General features: G+C 34.7%; 1 protein-coding gene across 21 annotated transcripts in view; it reads left to right on the top strand.

Annotated features, from left to right (window-relative positions):
• The window catches only part of MYCBP2 (MYC binding protein 2), a 200,572-nt gene that overhangs the window by 84,162 nt on the left and 100,398 nt on the right, over positions 1-16,012 (top strand). For 20 of the 21 annotated variants that reach the window (XM_056329559.1, XM_056329566.1, XM_056329571.1 and 17 more), the window contains 11 exons: positions 2,133-2,250; positions 4,269-4,473; positions 4,827-4,980; positions 7,420-7,592; positions 8,710-8,835; positions 8,942-9,069; positions 10,799-10,890; positions 11,924-12,058; positions 12,152-12,235; positions 13,436-13,532; positions 15,358-15,550. In XM_056329559.1, coding sequence (XP_056185534.1) covers positions 2,133-2,250; positions 4,269-4,473; positions 4,827-4,980; positions 7,420-7,592; positions 8,710-8,835; positions 8,942-9,069; positions 10,799-10,890; positions 11,924-12,058; positions 12,152-12,235; positions 13,436-13,532; positions 15,358-15,550 — 1,505 coding nt within the window. The remainder of the gene's footprint in view (positions 1-2,132; positions 2,251-4,268; positions 4,474-4,826; positions 4,981-7,419; positions 7,593-8,709; positions 8,836-8,941; positions 9,070-10,798; positions 10,891-11,923; positions 12,059-12,151; positions 12,236-13,435; positions 13,533-15,357; positions 15,551-16,012) is intronic. The other variant, XM_056329569.1, reaches the window with a different exon arrangement.

Below are 16,012 nucleotides of genomic sequence, written 5' to 3'. Positions count from 1 at the left end.
TCCCTCTTCCTTTTATGAAATGAAAACTATTTTTCTGTAATTTTACTTTAATCTTTTGATTTAGTTAAATGTATTAAGCTTTTTCCTCTTCATATTTTTAGCTGATACACTGTAGTTGGCCATTCCAAAAGCTGGATGATCTGAATAAAAGAGCTATTTAAGGGGATATTACCTCTCTCTACATAAGTTGCCTGTCCATTTTTGCTTTGATGCTGCCAAGGGAATATCATGTACAGCATTCAGATAACATTGCCGACAGATTCAATTGCCAAAACAGAAAGATAGATAGTTTTGGTGATAATAGCTTGCATTTATGCATCAAAGAGATGAAACATTCACCTTTTTTACAAGCATAGGATTGATAATTTCATGCCTGCAGCTATCATAATTTTGAGAGAGAGAAAAAAATGTAATAACAATATTTCCCTTTAACAGGAATGCTTTTGGATTAGTTCTTAACTATGTTCTGTTTCTGCTTTGGTGCCTTTTTGAGCTTCCTTAAAGTTAATGAGAGGCAAATGTAATATTTCTCTTGTTTTTAAAATATTTCATCATTGGTACAGCTGAACTTTGCTCTGTGTGTCTATGTATAATCTTACTGATGTCCAAACCTGTGTGCCTATAGACCAACAAAGGCTTCTAAATTTATGAATGCTATGTTGTGCATGCTCTACCAAATTTTATGCTGCCCTTCAGTCTCTCCATCTCCACTAGCATCACCTACTGGAAGCTACATTCGCCACAAAGCAGTAATTTCTTTCTGTATACCTGTGTTCCCTCTCCTTCAGGTCATTAAACTATCTTCATGCTGCATTCTTCTGTTCCACATTTACGTGTGTTCACACCTTCTCATCTACCCTTTCCCTGCTGAATACATGACGCCTCTTCTTCCTCCTGCTTTCTTGACTTCTGTTTTACCTGCAATTCAGCCAAAATCAGAACATGTATATAACCCATCTTTTTGCACATCAGCTGCTAAACAATCCCTAAGTAACCGTGGGTTGACACTTTTGTTCCCGTCTAAGACAACCTGTTCTTCTTTTACATTTACCTACTTTTGAAATTGCGTGTTAAAAAGTAAGTTTGAATAGTGCTGCTGTTCTCTGGGTCAACATTCTCAAACAGAGTTATTTGGGAATAAATTCTTCAACTTCACAGTCTTTCTAAGTCCACAATAAATTTGAAGTCTAGGTAGACATTCATTATGGGGTTTAAAGTCTGGTATAGTTCTTTTAGGTTCCTGTTCACTTTGTTGGGATTGAGATAAAAACTTTAGGGTTTTTTTAGTATCTCATACTTGTTCTTTTTATCTTTTCTGCTATTTCTATTCTAAATCATCACTTCAAGTTTTCTTTCTTTGCTTCTTGATCATGCTATTGGTTTGGATTTTTTCCATATTTTTTATTGGAATGGGAAATTTAATTTCTTACACCTGTCCATATTTGGGAGGCACATGGATTAGACTTTTTTTCAGGTCTTTCTGGAAGACAGTTAGGAGAGGTTTGTTCTGTGTTGAGTCTAGAACTTTGATGGAGAGTGGTTTTTTAATGCCTTATTCTCCGTTAGGAAGCTGATTGAGGTGGGTAGACCTCTTTCTGTAATAATTCTCTAGACAGTGATCTCAGGATGGCCTTATCAATATTGCTCCAGGTAATTGTATTAGGGTATCAACCACATAAGGCTTTAGTTGCTTCATAATGCAAAGAGGGGTTTTTAAGTGCTTAACCAGCATCCTCACGGTGGAGGTTTTTTACTGCTGCAGTTCATTGTGACACGTTTTATATGCATACATGTATACACACTGATATATATTAGTGTAACTACAGTCACATTAATGAATCCTACAATTATATTAAATTAACCATTTTTGTTCTATGCTGATTTCTGAGTTTAACTGAAGAAAGGGTACTTAATCTGGTTGCCTGTAACAAGAGGGCATAAACTTAAATATCTGGTACAGTCTTTCGAACCTCTGTTAATTTTATATGTGAGATGTTGCTTGAGTCTGCTTCCGTATAGTGTGTGAACATTGTGAATGTATTTTACAGTTACTGAAATCCTTATGTTACTAATGTATGTGTTAAATTTTTCATAAGCATATATTGATACAAAATTAATTTATTTTGATATAGGGGATGTCCCACATTGGTGCAGGCATTACCAGGTCCTAGTACACAAGTTACCGCTGGGAGCAACCATACAGCTATTCTCTTAATGGATGGCCAGGTTTTCACATTTGGAAGTTTCTCAGTAAGGAAACAGTAATATTTACTTATGGGAATAAGCTAGTAACTAATGTATTGTTCAGAGACCTTTCAAAACTGCTTATACTTGCTCTTATAGAACTACTCATGACTTCTGCATGTCTTTTGTGTCTGTTATGTCTAGAAATGTGGCATCTAATATTGTTGTGGTTAGAAAGTTATGATGCCAGAAATTCCTGTTGGTTTTCATATTTTAATGAAAGTGGTGATTTAGAACTGGCTTATTTTATAAGGTGCACTAGTTTTCTCAAACCCTTACTGTTGCAACCTTGGTTGCAAATAAGTATCTATTGCATATTCTGTTACCTGCCTGTCTGCATTCATTAGAAAAAACAAGTGTTCTGTTTTCTTTCATAGAAATGGCAGTAAGTTGCAGAAGTTATGCTTACACTTGAGGGGAGATTATTTCTCAGTATAAAACAGCATAACTCTGGTACTCTTCTTTCCGCATGGTGTATATGCTCCTGAGTCCACGTGGAATCTGTTCTTATATTCACTGAATGAGCACTTCAACATCATTTAGTTCTCCTTCATCTTGATTTTAGGCCTTTGTGCTTCCTTGTCTTTGCAAAACCTCCCTTACTGCAATCTTTCTAGAGTCATTTGTTGTTTGTGCTTTCCCACTAATGTCCTTTTGCCAAAAGCTAGAGTGTAGGTACTGAGCTATATTTATGTGTTTAAAAACTATGTACTGTCAAACACAACAGAAGAGAAACTGCACCTCTGAAATCTGCCTTTTTACAAAAAATAAACAAAGTGAAGACTGAAATTTTTCAAAGTGGAAAATCATGTTTTGAACTAAAAGTGTACCACAAGATGGCTCTTTGATTAGGTAATATTTTGTTGTTTTTCAGACTTTTTAAGTAAGAGCTTTCGTGTCCATGTTTTTTTGAAAAGGCACTTGGACACATAAAAGTTTAAGCTTTGTTGACTTGCAGTGAAACTTGGCCCCTGAAAAACCAAATTAATTTTCAGAAATGGGATTTAAAAGCCTGTCTGTTGACTGAGGGTTTTTTTCTTTTTCTGAAAGAAAAAATAAATTTAGACTACATTTAAACCACCTGTTCTGTGCATCTGGTTTTAATATTGTAATGCTTGAAAGTTTCTTGAAGACTTCATAAAGTCAAGACTAGCTCAAAAGCAAGCATGTTTCTTGAAAATGCCTTCACTAGTTTACTTACATACAGTGTTTTGTAGAAAGATGAGTAACATGCTGGACAGAGGGTATTTGCTGTACATGCGTGCTTCTTCTCCCTTACCATTTTAAATAAAAAGTTACCTTGACTTCATTAGCCTGCAATGAATTTCCTTTGCCTCAGGGAGGTAGATGGAGTCTCAACAGATTTATTGCCGCATCTCTTACTACATGCTTAAGTACAGCACAAGAACTGTTGGTCCACCTCTCAGTAACTAGTTGTACATAGAAGATAAGGCCCTAGATCTCCAGGTCAGGATGTTAAAGAGCATATGCAAAAGGGTTTGCTTAAGCATTTTATGCTCTTTTTCGCTCATTTAATGTGATAATTGATTCCTAGAGACCTCTAAGAGGTATTTGTTCAGTAAGATTTACAGTCCATATAAGTTCAGAATTGAGTGGGATATAGACTGAATCTGAATGTAGATTCCCACCCCCGCCCCCCATTAATTCATGCAGTTTGGCACTGAAGTTATTCAGGTATTAAATATTGAAGGAAAGTAATGCTTTTGTATTTGGTTCTGAAGATGGGAAGGAGGGTTATCCATCATGGAGAGTTAGTTACAGTAAAAAAAAAAAAATATTCACTCAAAAACCTAACTGAATAGAGAGGAAAATATCTGCCAGTAACTTGTTACTTGTATTTAAATGTGTAACACTTCACTTAGAGTAGCCATTGCCTTTTGACGGTAATTTTGTAGTAAACTAGCTCTTCCAGATTACTAATTTTGTATGTTGAAACTATCAAAGTAATTTATTCATCTTTGCAACTTCCTGTTACTTTAATAATTCTTACAATCTCTCTATAGAAAGGTCAGCTTGGTAGACCAATTCTGGATATGCCCTACTGGAATGCAAAACCAGCACCTATGCCTAACATAGGCTCTAAATATGGACGCAAAGCAACATGGATTGGAGCAAGTGGAGACCAGACTTTTCTCCGGATTGATGAAGCTCTCATTAATTCTCATGTGCTTGCTACATCAGAGATATTTGCAAGCAGGCATATAATAGGCAAGAACTCTTCTATAATATTTTAAATGCTTATAGAACTATTGGAGAAAAAATAGCTTTGGTCATGCAAACAGAATAGGAACAAGTCAAAAATGTCAATGGAGGGAATGAAAATATTTTGACTTTCTAATTATACTGCAGATGGTGATACTAGCTCCTTAAGAAATTAATTTTATTAAAAATAAGAATGTAAAAGTCTAAACTGTTCTCGCACTTAAATCTTCCTACAGTTTATTTTTTTGCCATAGGAGTGTATCTGTGCTTCCCTACTACATTAATGCCTCATGCATAGAAAAAGCCACGTAATGAGTGGAGTCTTCATGTCTTTCTGCTCCTTTTGCTTCCCGATCTAGGTTTGGTACCAGCTTCAATATCAGAACCTCCTCCTTTTAAATGTCTTCTGATAAACAAAGTAGATGGCAGTTGCAAAACATTCAATGATTCTGAGCAGGAAGACCTTCAAGGTTCTGGTGTGTGTCTGGATCCTGTCTATGATGTTATTTGGAGGCAAGTGTGGATTATAGCTATTAAACTCATAGTATGGAAATCTTTTAAAAATATTTTGGGAGGCTGGAGATTTGATTATGCTCATTTCCCTAGAAACAATTCTTAGTATTCTTTGTACCTTTTTTCACATTTTTTTTATTTGTTCAAGTAAGCCCCAAACAAACATCATCTTTTCCCTGATTTTTTTTTTTTAATTTCTTTTCTTTTTTGCATCATTCTTATTACATCTCATGATGGTTTGAGGTACCCCAATCTATTCTGCTTATTTACTGGTTTTATTCTTTCCTTACTTTCCTCCATCTACTTAACACTTCACTGAATAATTTTCTTGCCATACCCAGCTTCCACAACCTTTTGTCTTAAATCTTCATCCTTCTCTCAGGAATTAGTGGTTAAGACTTGATTAGAATGGATGAAGTAATAGTATTCTTTTCAGTTCGGACATTTTGGGAGGTCAAAATAAAGATGCTTATTTAGATGATATAGACGTTCAAATTACAATTGTATTTATTTCACAGTCTTTGGGGTGGTTGCTTTCAGTGGAGTCTTAGAGCAAGCTTTGATCATAAAACACTTGTTCCAAAATAGAATCATTACATTCAGTTCTTCTATAATGATGTAAAAGCTATGTTAGCCAGGATTTGGGAGATAAATTTGGACTGTCATCTGAGTGCAAGGTATGGATGATGTTTAAACTGTTTGAAGACCTAGAACAAGAATAATCACTTAAGGTAGAATAAAGCAGGGAACCAGCTAGTCTGTGTTCGTCTGGAAGAGACAGTATTATGTAGGATCGTATCTTTAAAAGATCATTGTGTCCAGAGGCTACTTGCGTCCTGCTTTGGGTGTCTTCATCCAAAATCAAGATGCAAGAACTTAATAGCCACTTAACATTGAAGCATGTGTATCTGCTAGGCGTGCTCTCTTATGACATCTGAAGTCCCTCGTATGGTTGTAGTTCTGCACTGTGCACATCCCTGGGATTGTTTGAATCTCCTTAGCTAGGTACCAGTTCTTACTTAAATTATGCCGAGATTTGAAATAAGGAAGAGTAGCACCTACATCCCTTAACTCTCTCAGTCGTTATATTATCAGCTTGATGAAACACACTGAAAGACTCAATTTATGAAAAATGCAGTTGTGAGTGGCCACAGAATAGCAGTGAGTTTCAGGGGAGAAAAGGTGAGGACGCTCAACTTGATGTAGCACACTGAAATGTTTATTCAGTTTGAGGAAGTTCAAAGTCTCATGTTAAAAATATTATCATGGGTGAATATGGGTTGAGGTGTTTTGTTGTATTGCAAAAATTTGGGGACTGTAAAATTATATCTAGAGCTTAAATACTTAACTGAAGAATGGATTATTGGAATCTGTGCAGTTTTATTTCCGTGTTATATCCCACGTTGTTTAATAGAAAATATTTTTAAAAGTCTAAAGAAGAGACATGTTAATGAATATGTCTATTAGTAGTGAAATATTTTGTATATCAAGTATTATTTCTGGGCATTTTTATTCATGCCTGTTTAAATGAAGGAGCAGTTTCTCTGTACAGGGTGACAGCATTCTTGATTACATAGAGCTTAAGGATTTTCTTCACAGCTTTGACTTTTTTGAGTAGTAGTGAAATTCAAGTGGTTAAATAGTGTTGTATGTATGTGTGTGTATAAACTTGCACATTGCTAACTCATTGAAATCCTGAATACATATGGTGTTCTATAATATTTTTAGTTAAAACTATTTCTCTGTTGGTTAGGCCATCTTTGCCCCATATGGATTTTTAGAACAGTGTACTAAGTGAAAATTCCTTTCGTGCTTACTTTGTCTTCTGTTTCTTCTTTCTACATAGTGATATCAAAGAGCACATTTTTTTACTTTTCTTGTTCTCCATGTTAACCTGTAGTATAGAAAGTCTTTGTATTCCCTTGTTTATGCTGCCCTTTTCTATAATCCCTTAAAAATTCATAAGGTGGTTTTACCCATTTTAAAAAGCCCAAACAAATTATGTTGGATTTCTCAAGATCTTTTTACTCTTATTTGAAGGTGAGTAACCCTTTTACTTTCACTTGGTATCTTTATCATTTTAGAGCACATCTGCCATTATATCTAGTACTTTTCTAGTTACTTCATGCTTCTTAGTAGTTTATACCAGTTTTACTATTTATTAGCTTTGAAAAGTATCAACATTTTCTGAATTTTTAAACCCATATTATGACTGTTTGGCAAGTATGATAAGAATGTTTTTGTGTCTTTCCATTTGCTAGTGTGTTAAGCTACTAAAGTTTGTATGGATTCGGTGTAATGATGTTCGATTTTAAGAGTTTGTACTTGCAGACCTACATTATACATTAAGTAGCTCATAAAATTTAATTATCAGTTAGATTGTTATATTTTTTAGTAGGTGAAATGTTTGGGTTTTTACTCTGTTTTGTCTTGCTCTAGGTTTCGACCAAACGCTAGGGAACTGTGGAGTTACAATGCAGTAGTTGCTGATTCCAGACTTCCCTCAGCTCCAGACATGCAATCCCGGTGTAGTATTTTGAGTCCAGAACTTGCTCTACCAACAGGTTCCAAAGCTCTAACCACCAGATCTCATGCAGCTTTGCACATTCTAGGTATACACTTGTAGCTGATAAGTCAGAAGCTTAAGTGAAATAAAGAAACATTACTTAATTATAAATGAATTGTAATCTAACAGCTTTCTGAATTTTTTGAGTTAAAATTTTACTTTGTAATCTTTCACCCTTGCTCTTAACGCTTATGATCTGGCTGATATGCATTAATTTTAATCAAAATAGTTTTCTTCTGTTATCTTAATGATGCTAGAGGATTTTAGAGTTCTGATGGAACCTGCTACTAGAGGTTAGCATAATAAAATAAGAGAGCACCTTAGATGATCTTTTTGGACAGTCTGCAGAATAAAGTCAGTACTGTTAACATTAATCTCGAGTCTCCAAAAAAAAGCAATCTTGAATAAGCTATTTTTATTTTAATGTAAATGCAGTATCTAAAATTAGAATTTACTCTTTTCAGTTTTGTATAATGGGGCACTAAGAATAATGTGATTTCCTTTTGTAGTCTAAAAAGCCTACCAAAACAAAAAATAATCCCACTGCGTTCATGTATAAACTGACCACATGCAACATACCCAATACCCCAAAGCACAGATTTGGAAGTTATTTTAGCTCACTTGCTCACTGATTATGATGAGTTCCTTGTCCTGCTCCCTTCACTGTGTGTTAGAGATGTGATAAATTTTAACTTGAACAGCACTTTTTTGTGTCTGAGTCAGAATAAGGCATGTCAGGTACCCATGTACATGAAACAAAATGCCTTTTACGAATGCTCTCAAATCTATCCATAATTCAGTTACTGCTTCAACTCTTTTTTGGTAATATGGGAAATGTAAAAAGGAAAAAAAAAAAGTCAAAATGAAGATGTTGCTCGCAATTTAGTTACCGTTGGAAAAGTTGCAAAACCGTTTCAATCTCTTTTCTTGGTTATTCTGTAAAATTAATAAATTAAATTAAATTCATCTTCAGTGCTGACCCTTGAGATTCTACAGCAGTGACCCTTGACCTAATCAAAGCTATAATGATATTGGGTAACATATGTGTCGTTTAGGGACAAAACAGGTTGCTTTGATCTTTTAAACTAGTATTCATTTCCATTTCATTGATTATAATCAACAGTAAGAAATTTTGAATTCTTCTTGGTTTTGCTTTCTTTTAGGTTGTCTTGATACTTTGGCTGCTATGCAGGACTTAAAAATGGGTGTTGCAAATACAGAAGAAGAGACTCAAGCAGTAATGAAAGTTTATTCTAAAGAAGACTACAGTGTTGTTAACAGATTTGAAAGTATGTACCTAGTAAAATTTTATAGGACAGGTTTTTCCAGCTTGCAGAATAAAAGACTAAAATAGATTAACTGTATTTTTGTTGGGGTTGGGTTTTTTTTTTGCAGGTCATGGAGGAGGCTGGGGTTATTCAGCCCACTCAGTAGAAGCAATCCGCTTCTGTGCTGATACAGATATTTTGTTAGGTGGTCTTGGTCTTTTTGGAGGTAGGGGTGAATACACTGCTAAAATAAAGGTAAGTTTTTTGGGTTTGTTTTAAACAATATTATGACTCAAAATCAGAACTTTAGAAATGCCGTCTAAACCCATGTTTATTTTTTCTTGATGAATGAGTGGTTTACTATAGATTAAATGCATTAGTAATAGAACTAGAAAAATAATTCTCAGTGAGAAAGCAGGTGAAGGTAAGGTAGGTGAAGTAGAGATCTGAGAATTACTATTCTTGTCAAAAATTGGCCCATTCTTACCTTCACTAAATGCAATGCCATCTGAAAGGTGTCTTGAACAGATATGGTAGTGGGTCAAATTGTTCTGTGACCCATTTACACAAAGCTCAGAGGTCCACCTGCAGAAAATTGGTGTTGTAGGCTTCAAGTTGGAATCGCGTCCTGTGTCAGGATACATGAGGCACTGCTGCTCAAAACCAGAAAAAGAATGCTTATCAGTAGCTGGAATTCCTTTGGTACCAGCTGAGTCATTGCTTCCCACTGACCGTACCACTTCTTTCTCAGACTGCTCTCATAGCTTCTCAGCTGGGATTCTTCAACTGAGAGTGAATGGCATCAAACATATGTTTATGCCAAACGTGAGGATGATTAGGGCTGGAGCTTATGTGCTGATTTAGAATAAATAAAAAAATAACCTCGCTTTGCCTAAAAAAGCTCACGTAAACACATAGTGTGGTAACAGAGCTCTGCTTTCAGATAATTAGCTTCTGTTCCTGCATTTAATAAGGATTTCAGAAACTCCCCTGAAGATGTTGTAAAGGAAGGATCTGTCTGAGATTTATATTAGATGTGTATGTTCAGAATGTGTTGTTGTTACTTGTCATTTAGTGGGTTTTATTGAGTTTTCTTCTGTTTCAGAGGAATAGATATTAAGGTTTCATTTAGGGAAATGGGTGGACTGTGCTTAACAGTAACATTTGCATAAAACAACAGGAGATCCAAAATAAAGTAGTTGTACTTTATTCTAGTTGACCACAGTGATCAAGGATTGCAAATAATTAAGGAAAGCCAAGAAACTAAAAAAAAAAACCACAAACAAAACTAATGTTCAAATACTAAAGGTAGTAACACTATGAGAGGACTCTAGTATTACTAATTTTTTCAATTTGTTTCCTGTTGTGTCTGGTTATCTTATAGCCAAGAAAAGATTTGCCAGTCCTATCATACATAGATAAACTGTGTATTAAATAGACATTTCAACAGAAGACCACATGTATTGTGGTCTTTTTTGAAACTCGTCAAACTGTAGAAATTATTTTTGACTAAGAAACCCACGTTCTTTTGAAAAAGTTCTTTATCGTCTTCTGTCCTAGTCACCAACTGTTTATGACACTATTGACTAGCTCTGCTAAACAGTCAAACTGTTCCTTTCCAGAGAAACTGAGTGCATCTTCACTGCATTTTCAGTCTATGACGGAAAGCCTGTGTCTTCTGCCCAACTTCAGATGCTCCGCATTTGTCTTGCTGCAAGATTTAGGGAGTTTCTCCACTTAAGAATATATCTGTGTATAAGGCTGGGAGGTCACTGTCAGCTGCTATTTTTTAACAGTTAATGATATTACAAAATCCTGATTTCCAGATGGGAATTTGCCTGTCAGTGATAGTAACTAGCAATTACTTTTGGGAAGGGGAGAGGTTAGTAGTAGACAGTTTCCAGAATGCCAGACAGGAAGAAGTGGTATTGTGAGGTTTCTAACACGTAAGACTTATTTTTTTCCTTTTTTCTTGCTCCACCAGTTGTTTGAATTGGGTCCAGATGGGGGAGACCATGAGACTGATGGAGACCTTCTTGCTGAAACAGATGTCTTAGCATACGATTGTGCTGCTAGGTAAGATGTTTTCCTTACCCACTTCTACCTACTTCTTGATGTTTATTTTTATTTTATTCATACACTTTTGAAACTCACTTTAAATATCAACAGAGATGACCTACATCAGTAGCAGTTTGTAGCAAGTTATGTAAAACTTACACTCAAAGTGCATTGGGTAAAGTAGTAAAACTCCTAAACATTATGCTGCTAAATTAAAAGAAGGAAAAATTATCACACGCTTCCCGTTGTATAGATCAAAGTCAAATCCCATATTCCTGTGGTAAGACAAAACAAAATGTTGCAGCAGCTCTTTTGAATACTTCTATCAAAAGGACGCTTTCAAGCACAAATGGGTATTTGCATTAAACAACTCATCATTAAACTTATTGCAGTATAAAATTATCATAGCCAAAAGAAGGGTTATTGTGCTTCAGCTCATTAGAATACAAGCAGTTACTGCTTGAAAGATATTGTGCATATGGATGGAGTTAGCCATGTTTTAGCTGCTTTTTCATTCCCTGTTATGAAATAATTTAACATTCAAATTATCCATGAATAATTATTTTAAGTTTAATTCTTATGTATCACTACTCCTAACTATATATTCTATTACTTTCTGAAATATTCATGTGTAATTCCTAAGAATTTGCCTATAAGCTCTTCTCATTTACAAAAATTTTCTGGAATTGAATTAAAATGATATAATTAATACTTTATAATTAATACTCTACTTGCAATATTATGTTTGAGATGTAATTGGGGTTTCTCTGTTAATTTAACTTAATCTCTCCTTACTCTATTTGGCATTTGGTATCTGTTTCAAAATGCAAGATCAGGCTAGGCTTAGGCATCTGTAGGTACTTCTGAATTATTTTTTTTTATTGCTACCTTATTTTTCAATGAAATATTTTTAAATGTTGAATATAAATAAATACCTGAAATTAATAATTTAATGCCATTAATTTTCTGTTTTCTAAGCAGGGTGTAATTCGTCAAAGATTAATCTAAAACCTAATTGACATACATCTTTTTTAAAATTTACTTTTACCAGAGAGAAGTACGCAATGATGTTTGATGAACCGGTACTCCTGCAAGCTGGCTGGTGGTATGTAGCTTGGGCAAGAGTGTCAGGACCTAGCAGTGACTGTGGATCTCATGGACAGGCCTCTATTACTACAGATGATGGGTACATGTTTTTTTTCTATATATTTTAATGCCAAATAAAAAACATAAGGGATCTAATATTACTTGAATAATTATTGGATTATTTCTCTTTCAGTGTTGTATTTCAGTTTAAAAGTTCCAAGAAATCAAATAATGGTACAGATGTTAATGCGGGGCAGATCCCACAGTTACTGTACAGGTAATATTTTGATCTCTATTTAGAACAATTTATTAACAAGTTTTTAAAAAGAAGCCCTGTTAAAGTAAGCGTATGTTTCATGAAATCATTATTGTATTAAGCTAAGGAGATCAGTATCTGAAAAATTTAGGGAATGCTTAGTGTCTTGGAAAAAAGCAATAAATCCATTATACTAAAATGTATTTCTTCTGTACAGTCTCATAATTTCATCTAAAATACTTCAGTTTTTTACTAGTTGGGAAGTAGTCTGTGTAGTAGGCCTCAGTTTAGGAGCAGTACACTGTCAAACAGGTGATTTTAAGGAAAAAAAGAAACAAACCCCAAGGAATTGTGCTTTAGAGTAAGTTACCATAAATTTATTATTTTCACGATAAATGGTATGTAACTTTTAAAAGCAAGAACCCTTTCACTGTATTGCTAATATATTTCAGATTTCCTCAGATATATGCAAGACCTAATCGTTATATATTGTGTGTATAAATACATAAATAATTATTCCCCTCTGCCTTCACATTGATTCTGAAACTTGGAATTTCTTCATACCAGTTCTCTTGCTGTGTCCTTTCTAAGCACGTCCTTTCCAGGGTCCCTTGTCAGAACAGCTGACTGATGCCAGTAAGCTTTGTGTCCATAGACCCATATCTCTCCAGAGGAAGGTTTTGTTTTGACTGATTCACATTAAAATCCTGGCATAACCTATTAATTGCTTGGGTGGTTTCTGTGGAGAGATGGCTGCAGCCAAAGACAAACAAGCCTTGGGGACCTCTGAGGGAGGGATATGGCTGAAAAGCCATGAGTAGCCCAAAAGGAAAGGTGCTGCAGTGACAGGTTCTGCCTGTATTTTTTACCTCCATTATGTTTTATCTCCACAAAACTAGTGTTCTTTAAGGATTAACACTTCTAGTCTTAAAAATGTCATCTGAAGAAATACAGTAAACACTTGTAAGAATTTAATATGTAATTAAATCTCAACTTTATTATCAATTGTCACAATTCTGCCAGCTGAACAGAATTCAAGATATTTGATTACTGGCCTAGAACAATTAGGAACTAGAGAAAGTTCTGCTGAAATTTAACGTTTTTTGGATAATTACCTTAAACTTTTCTTGCACTTTTGTTCCACTTGAATAATACAAGCTGTCAAAACTGCTAAAAGTAAAAAGTGCTGATTTCAAGTTAGTTCTTAATTTGTTCTTCCAGGCTGCCAACAAGTGATGGCAGTGCATCCAAAGGAAAACAGCAAACGAGTGAACCTGTGCATATTTTAAAGAGATCTTTTGCCAGAACTGTCTCAGTGGTGAGTATTATCAAGAATCTTGTGTGTTTCCTGTAGGCTCATTCATACTTAGAAAACAGAGATGTATATGTGGAAATAACTAATGATTTTTTTAGTGTCTGCTTTATCAAGCAGAAGTTATGTACACTGATGTATAAAACATTGTAATGATTTACTTTTTGTGAAGATTTCAGATGTAAACTTAAATCTAAGCTAAGCTTGGTATTGACCTAAGGATGAGAGCCTAGAAATGTATATGTTTACAAGGTTGAGTTACTTAGTTTTGGGGGGGTTTTTTGGGGGTGTGGGGTTGAGTTCATACTTACTGGTTGTACTGAATGTAGAACCCTTACTCCCTGCCAAGGAATTAATTTTAGCAGGCTCTTTAGAGTTTTGAGGGATCTTTAATACATGCTCTCTTCCATGGCTTTTAAATAACTGTCATTAATTAGTTGTTGGTGAGATTCATCTTCCTTTTGGATGCATTCCAATATACATTGAGAATCAGATGGCTTTTAATTAAACTTTGATAAATTGAGGTAAGGAGTATTTAATAGGCACAGTGAACTGCAACTATTAATAGAAGAGAGTCTGCAGTTATTCACATACAAGGAGGTTAGTCGAATTTTGAGGAATACTGCATGAAGTTGAAAAGCAGTATTGTCGTGCAGGTAAGGCCAATTCTGTCTTCATGTTTTTGAACTACAGTCCCTTCCTTATATGTTACAAGCAGTGATTATTTTATTTTTAGTTCCATCCTATTCTATGTTTTATACTGCATAGCAAGTACTCTTAGTATTCTCAGCTGATTGTTACATTGAAGTTACTGCCACCATACAAACACTTGCAGTCCAGTTTTCTTAACTGGTTTGCTTTCTCTCATTTATGTATTCTCTATTTCTTCAGTATTTCTTAATAATTAGGATGATCATCTGCTCAGGTTTCTTCTACACAATATGCATGTTTAGTAATCATATTATCAACATATTGATAGTTACTCTTACTGTATGTTTGCTTAAAAATATTTGCATTAAGTTATGGTCTCCTGTGGCTTTTAATACTTCACATTGTATCATCCCTCTTCATTATCTTGCTGCTGTTATCCCTCACCACAGAGGTGAACTGGGATAAGACTAAAGTTTTGACTTTCTGAATCATTAGTCGTAACTAACTTTGAACAATCAGTTCAATTGTTGCAGCTTGAAGGTATTCCATACCAAATACTTGTAGTTTGCCTTCTGAGGCACAACTTTATGAAACTATCAACCACATGTAATAATAGTAGGAACAAAGTTTTGGACAAATAAAACTTTTTAATTCCTCAGATTTCTCGTGTCCTATCATGTGCTTCTGTTGAATGTTCAAGTACTGTAAATGTGATATAGTTCCCATGCTCCTGCAGATCATAACTGTTTAAAAACAAAGTGAAGACAGCCCTGATAAGCCTTTACTGTTATGACAAGAATGTATTCTGTTAAAAGTAGGTATTAGACTATTCATACACAGATGAAACACGTATAATTTCCAGAAAATTCTGTATTACAGATGAATACAAACAGTTGTTAGTTCTTAAATAACTAAGAGACTTCCACACACATAATAATATGTGTTATAAATTGCTTTTAACATGTTATTATAGTGAAGTGTTCCTACATTCTCAGTGCTCTTTTGTTCTCAAGGACAATGGGATTTGTGTGTTGTGTGGTAGGTATGTATAGACATAAATACATTTTTATAACAAGAATGGACACAGATGTTGTTTACTTTTCATCTTATACTGATGCTGAAAGTTCACTTTTTTTTAACACAAAATCTGTCTTGTGTGTCTTTCATAACCCTGACATAGGAATGCTTTGAATCTTTATTGAGCATCCTTCACTGGAGCTGGACAACACTGGTGCTGGGAGTTGAAGAACTGCGTGGACTTAAAGGATTCCAATACACTGCTACTCTTTTGGATTTAGAAAGGTTGCGTTTTGTGGGCACTTGCTGCCTGAGGTTGCTGAGGGTCTACACCTGTGAAATATATCCAATATCGGGTATTGCTTTTAATCACTTGTTTGATATTTATCAGCAAATAATAATCCACAGGACATTCAATATTTCATCTAAGTATGCATGTAGGATTTGCTAGAAGATGAAGGTGGCCTACACAGATGGTTTTATTGGAATAGTTAAGAGACTGGATATCTGCGATTATCTGTATAACCAAGCATCCAACAGCACATGTTTACACTGTAACTTGTGTGTATTATTTACTAGTGTGTAAAGTTAATCTTCTGTTGGTCTTGACAGTTAAGTTCATTTGGGCTATACATTCTTTTTTGCCATTTCTGTACATAGTAGTTGCTTTGGTGGTGAGCACAATTTAAATTTGAAAGACAGTTTCTGTTTTTCATGCCTGTAGTTTAACAACACTCATATTAAAATTCAGTGTATATTATGAAAGACTGGAAAACTGGAAGTTTCTAATGTTCAGTTTTTGTTGATGTAGTTTAACC

This window comes from Falco biarmicus, chromosome 2, assembly GCF_023638135.1.
Source record: "Falco biarmicus isolate bFalBia1 chromosome 2, bFalBia1.pri, whole genome shotgun sequence".
Taxonomy (NCBI): Eukaryota; Metazoa; Chordata; class Aves; order Falconiformes; family Falconidae; genus Falco; species Falco biarmicus.
This window is presented reverse-complemented; position numbering and strand designations above follow the sequence as displayed.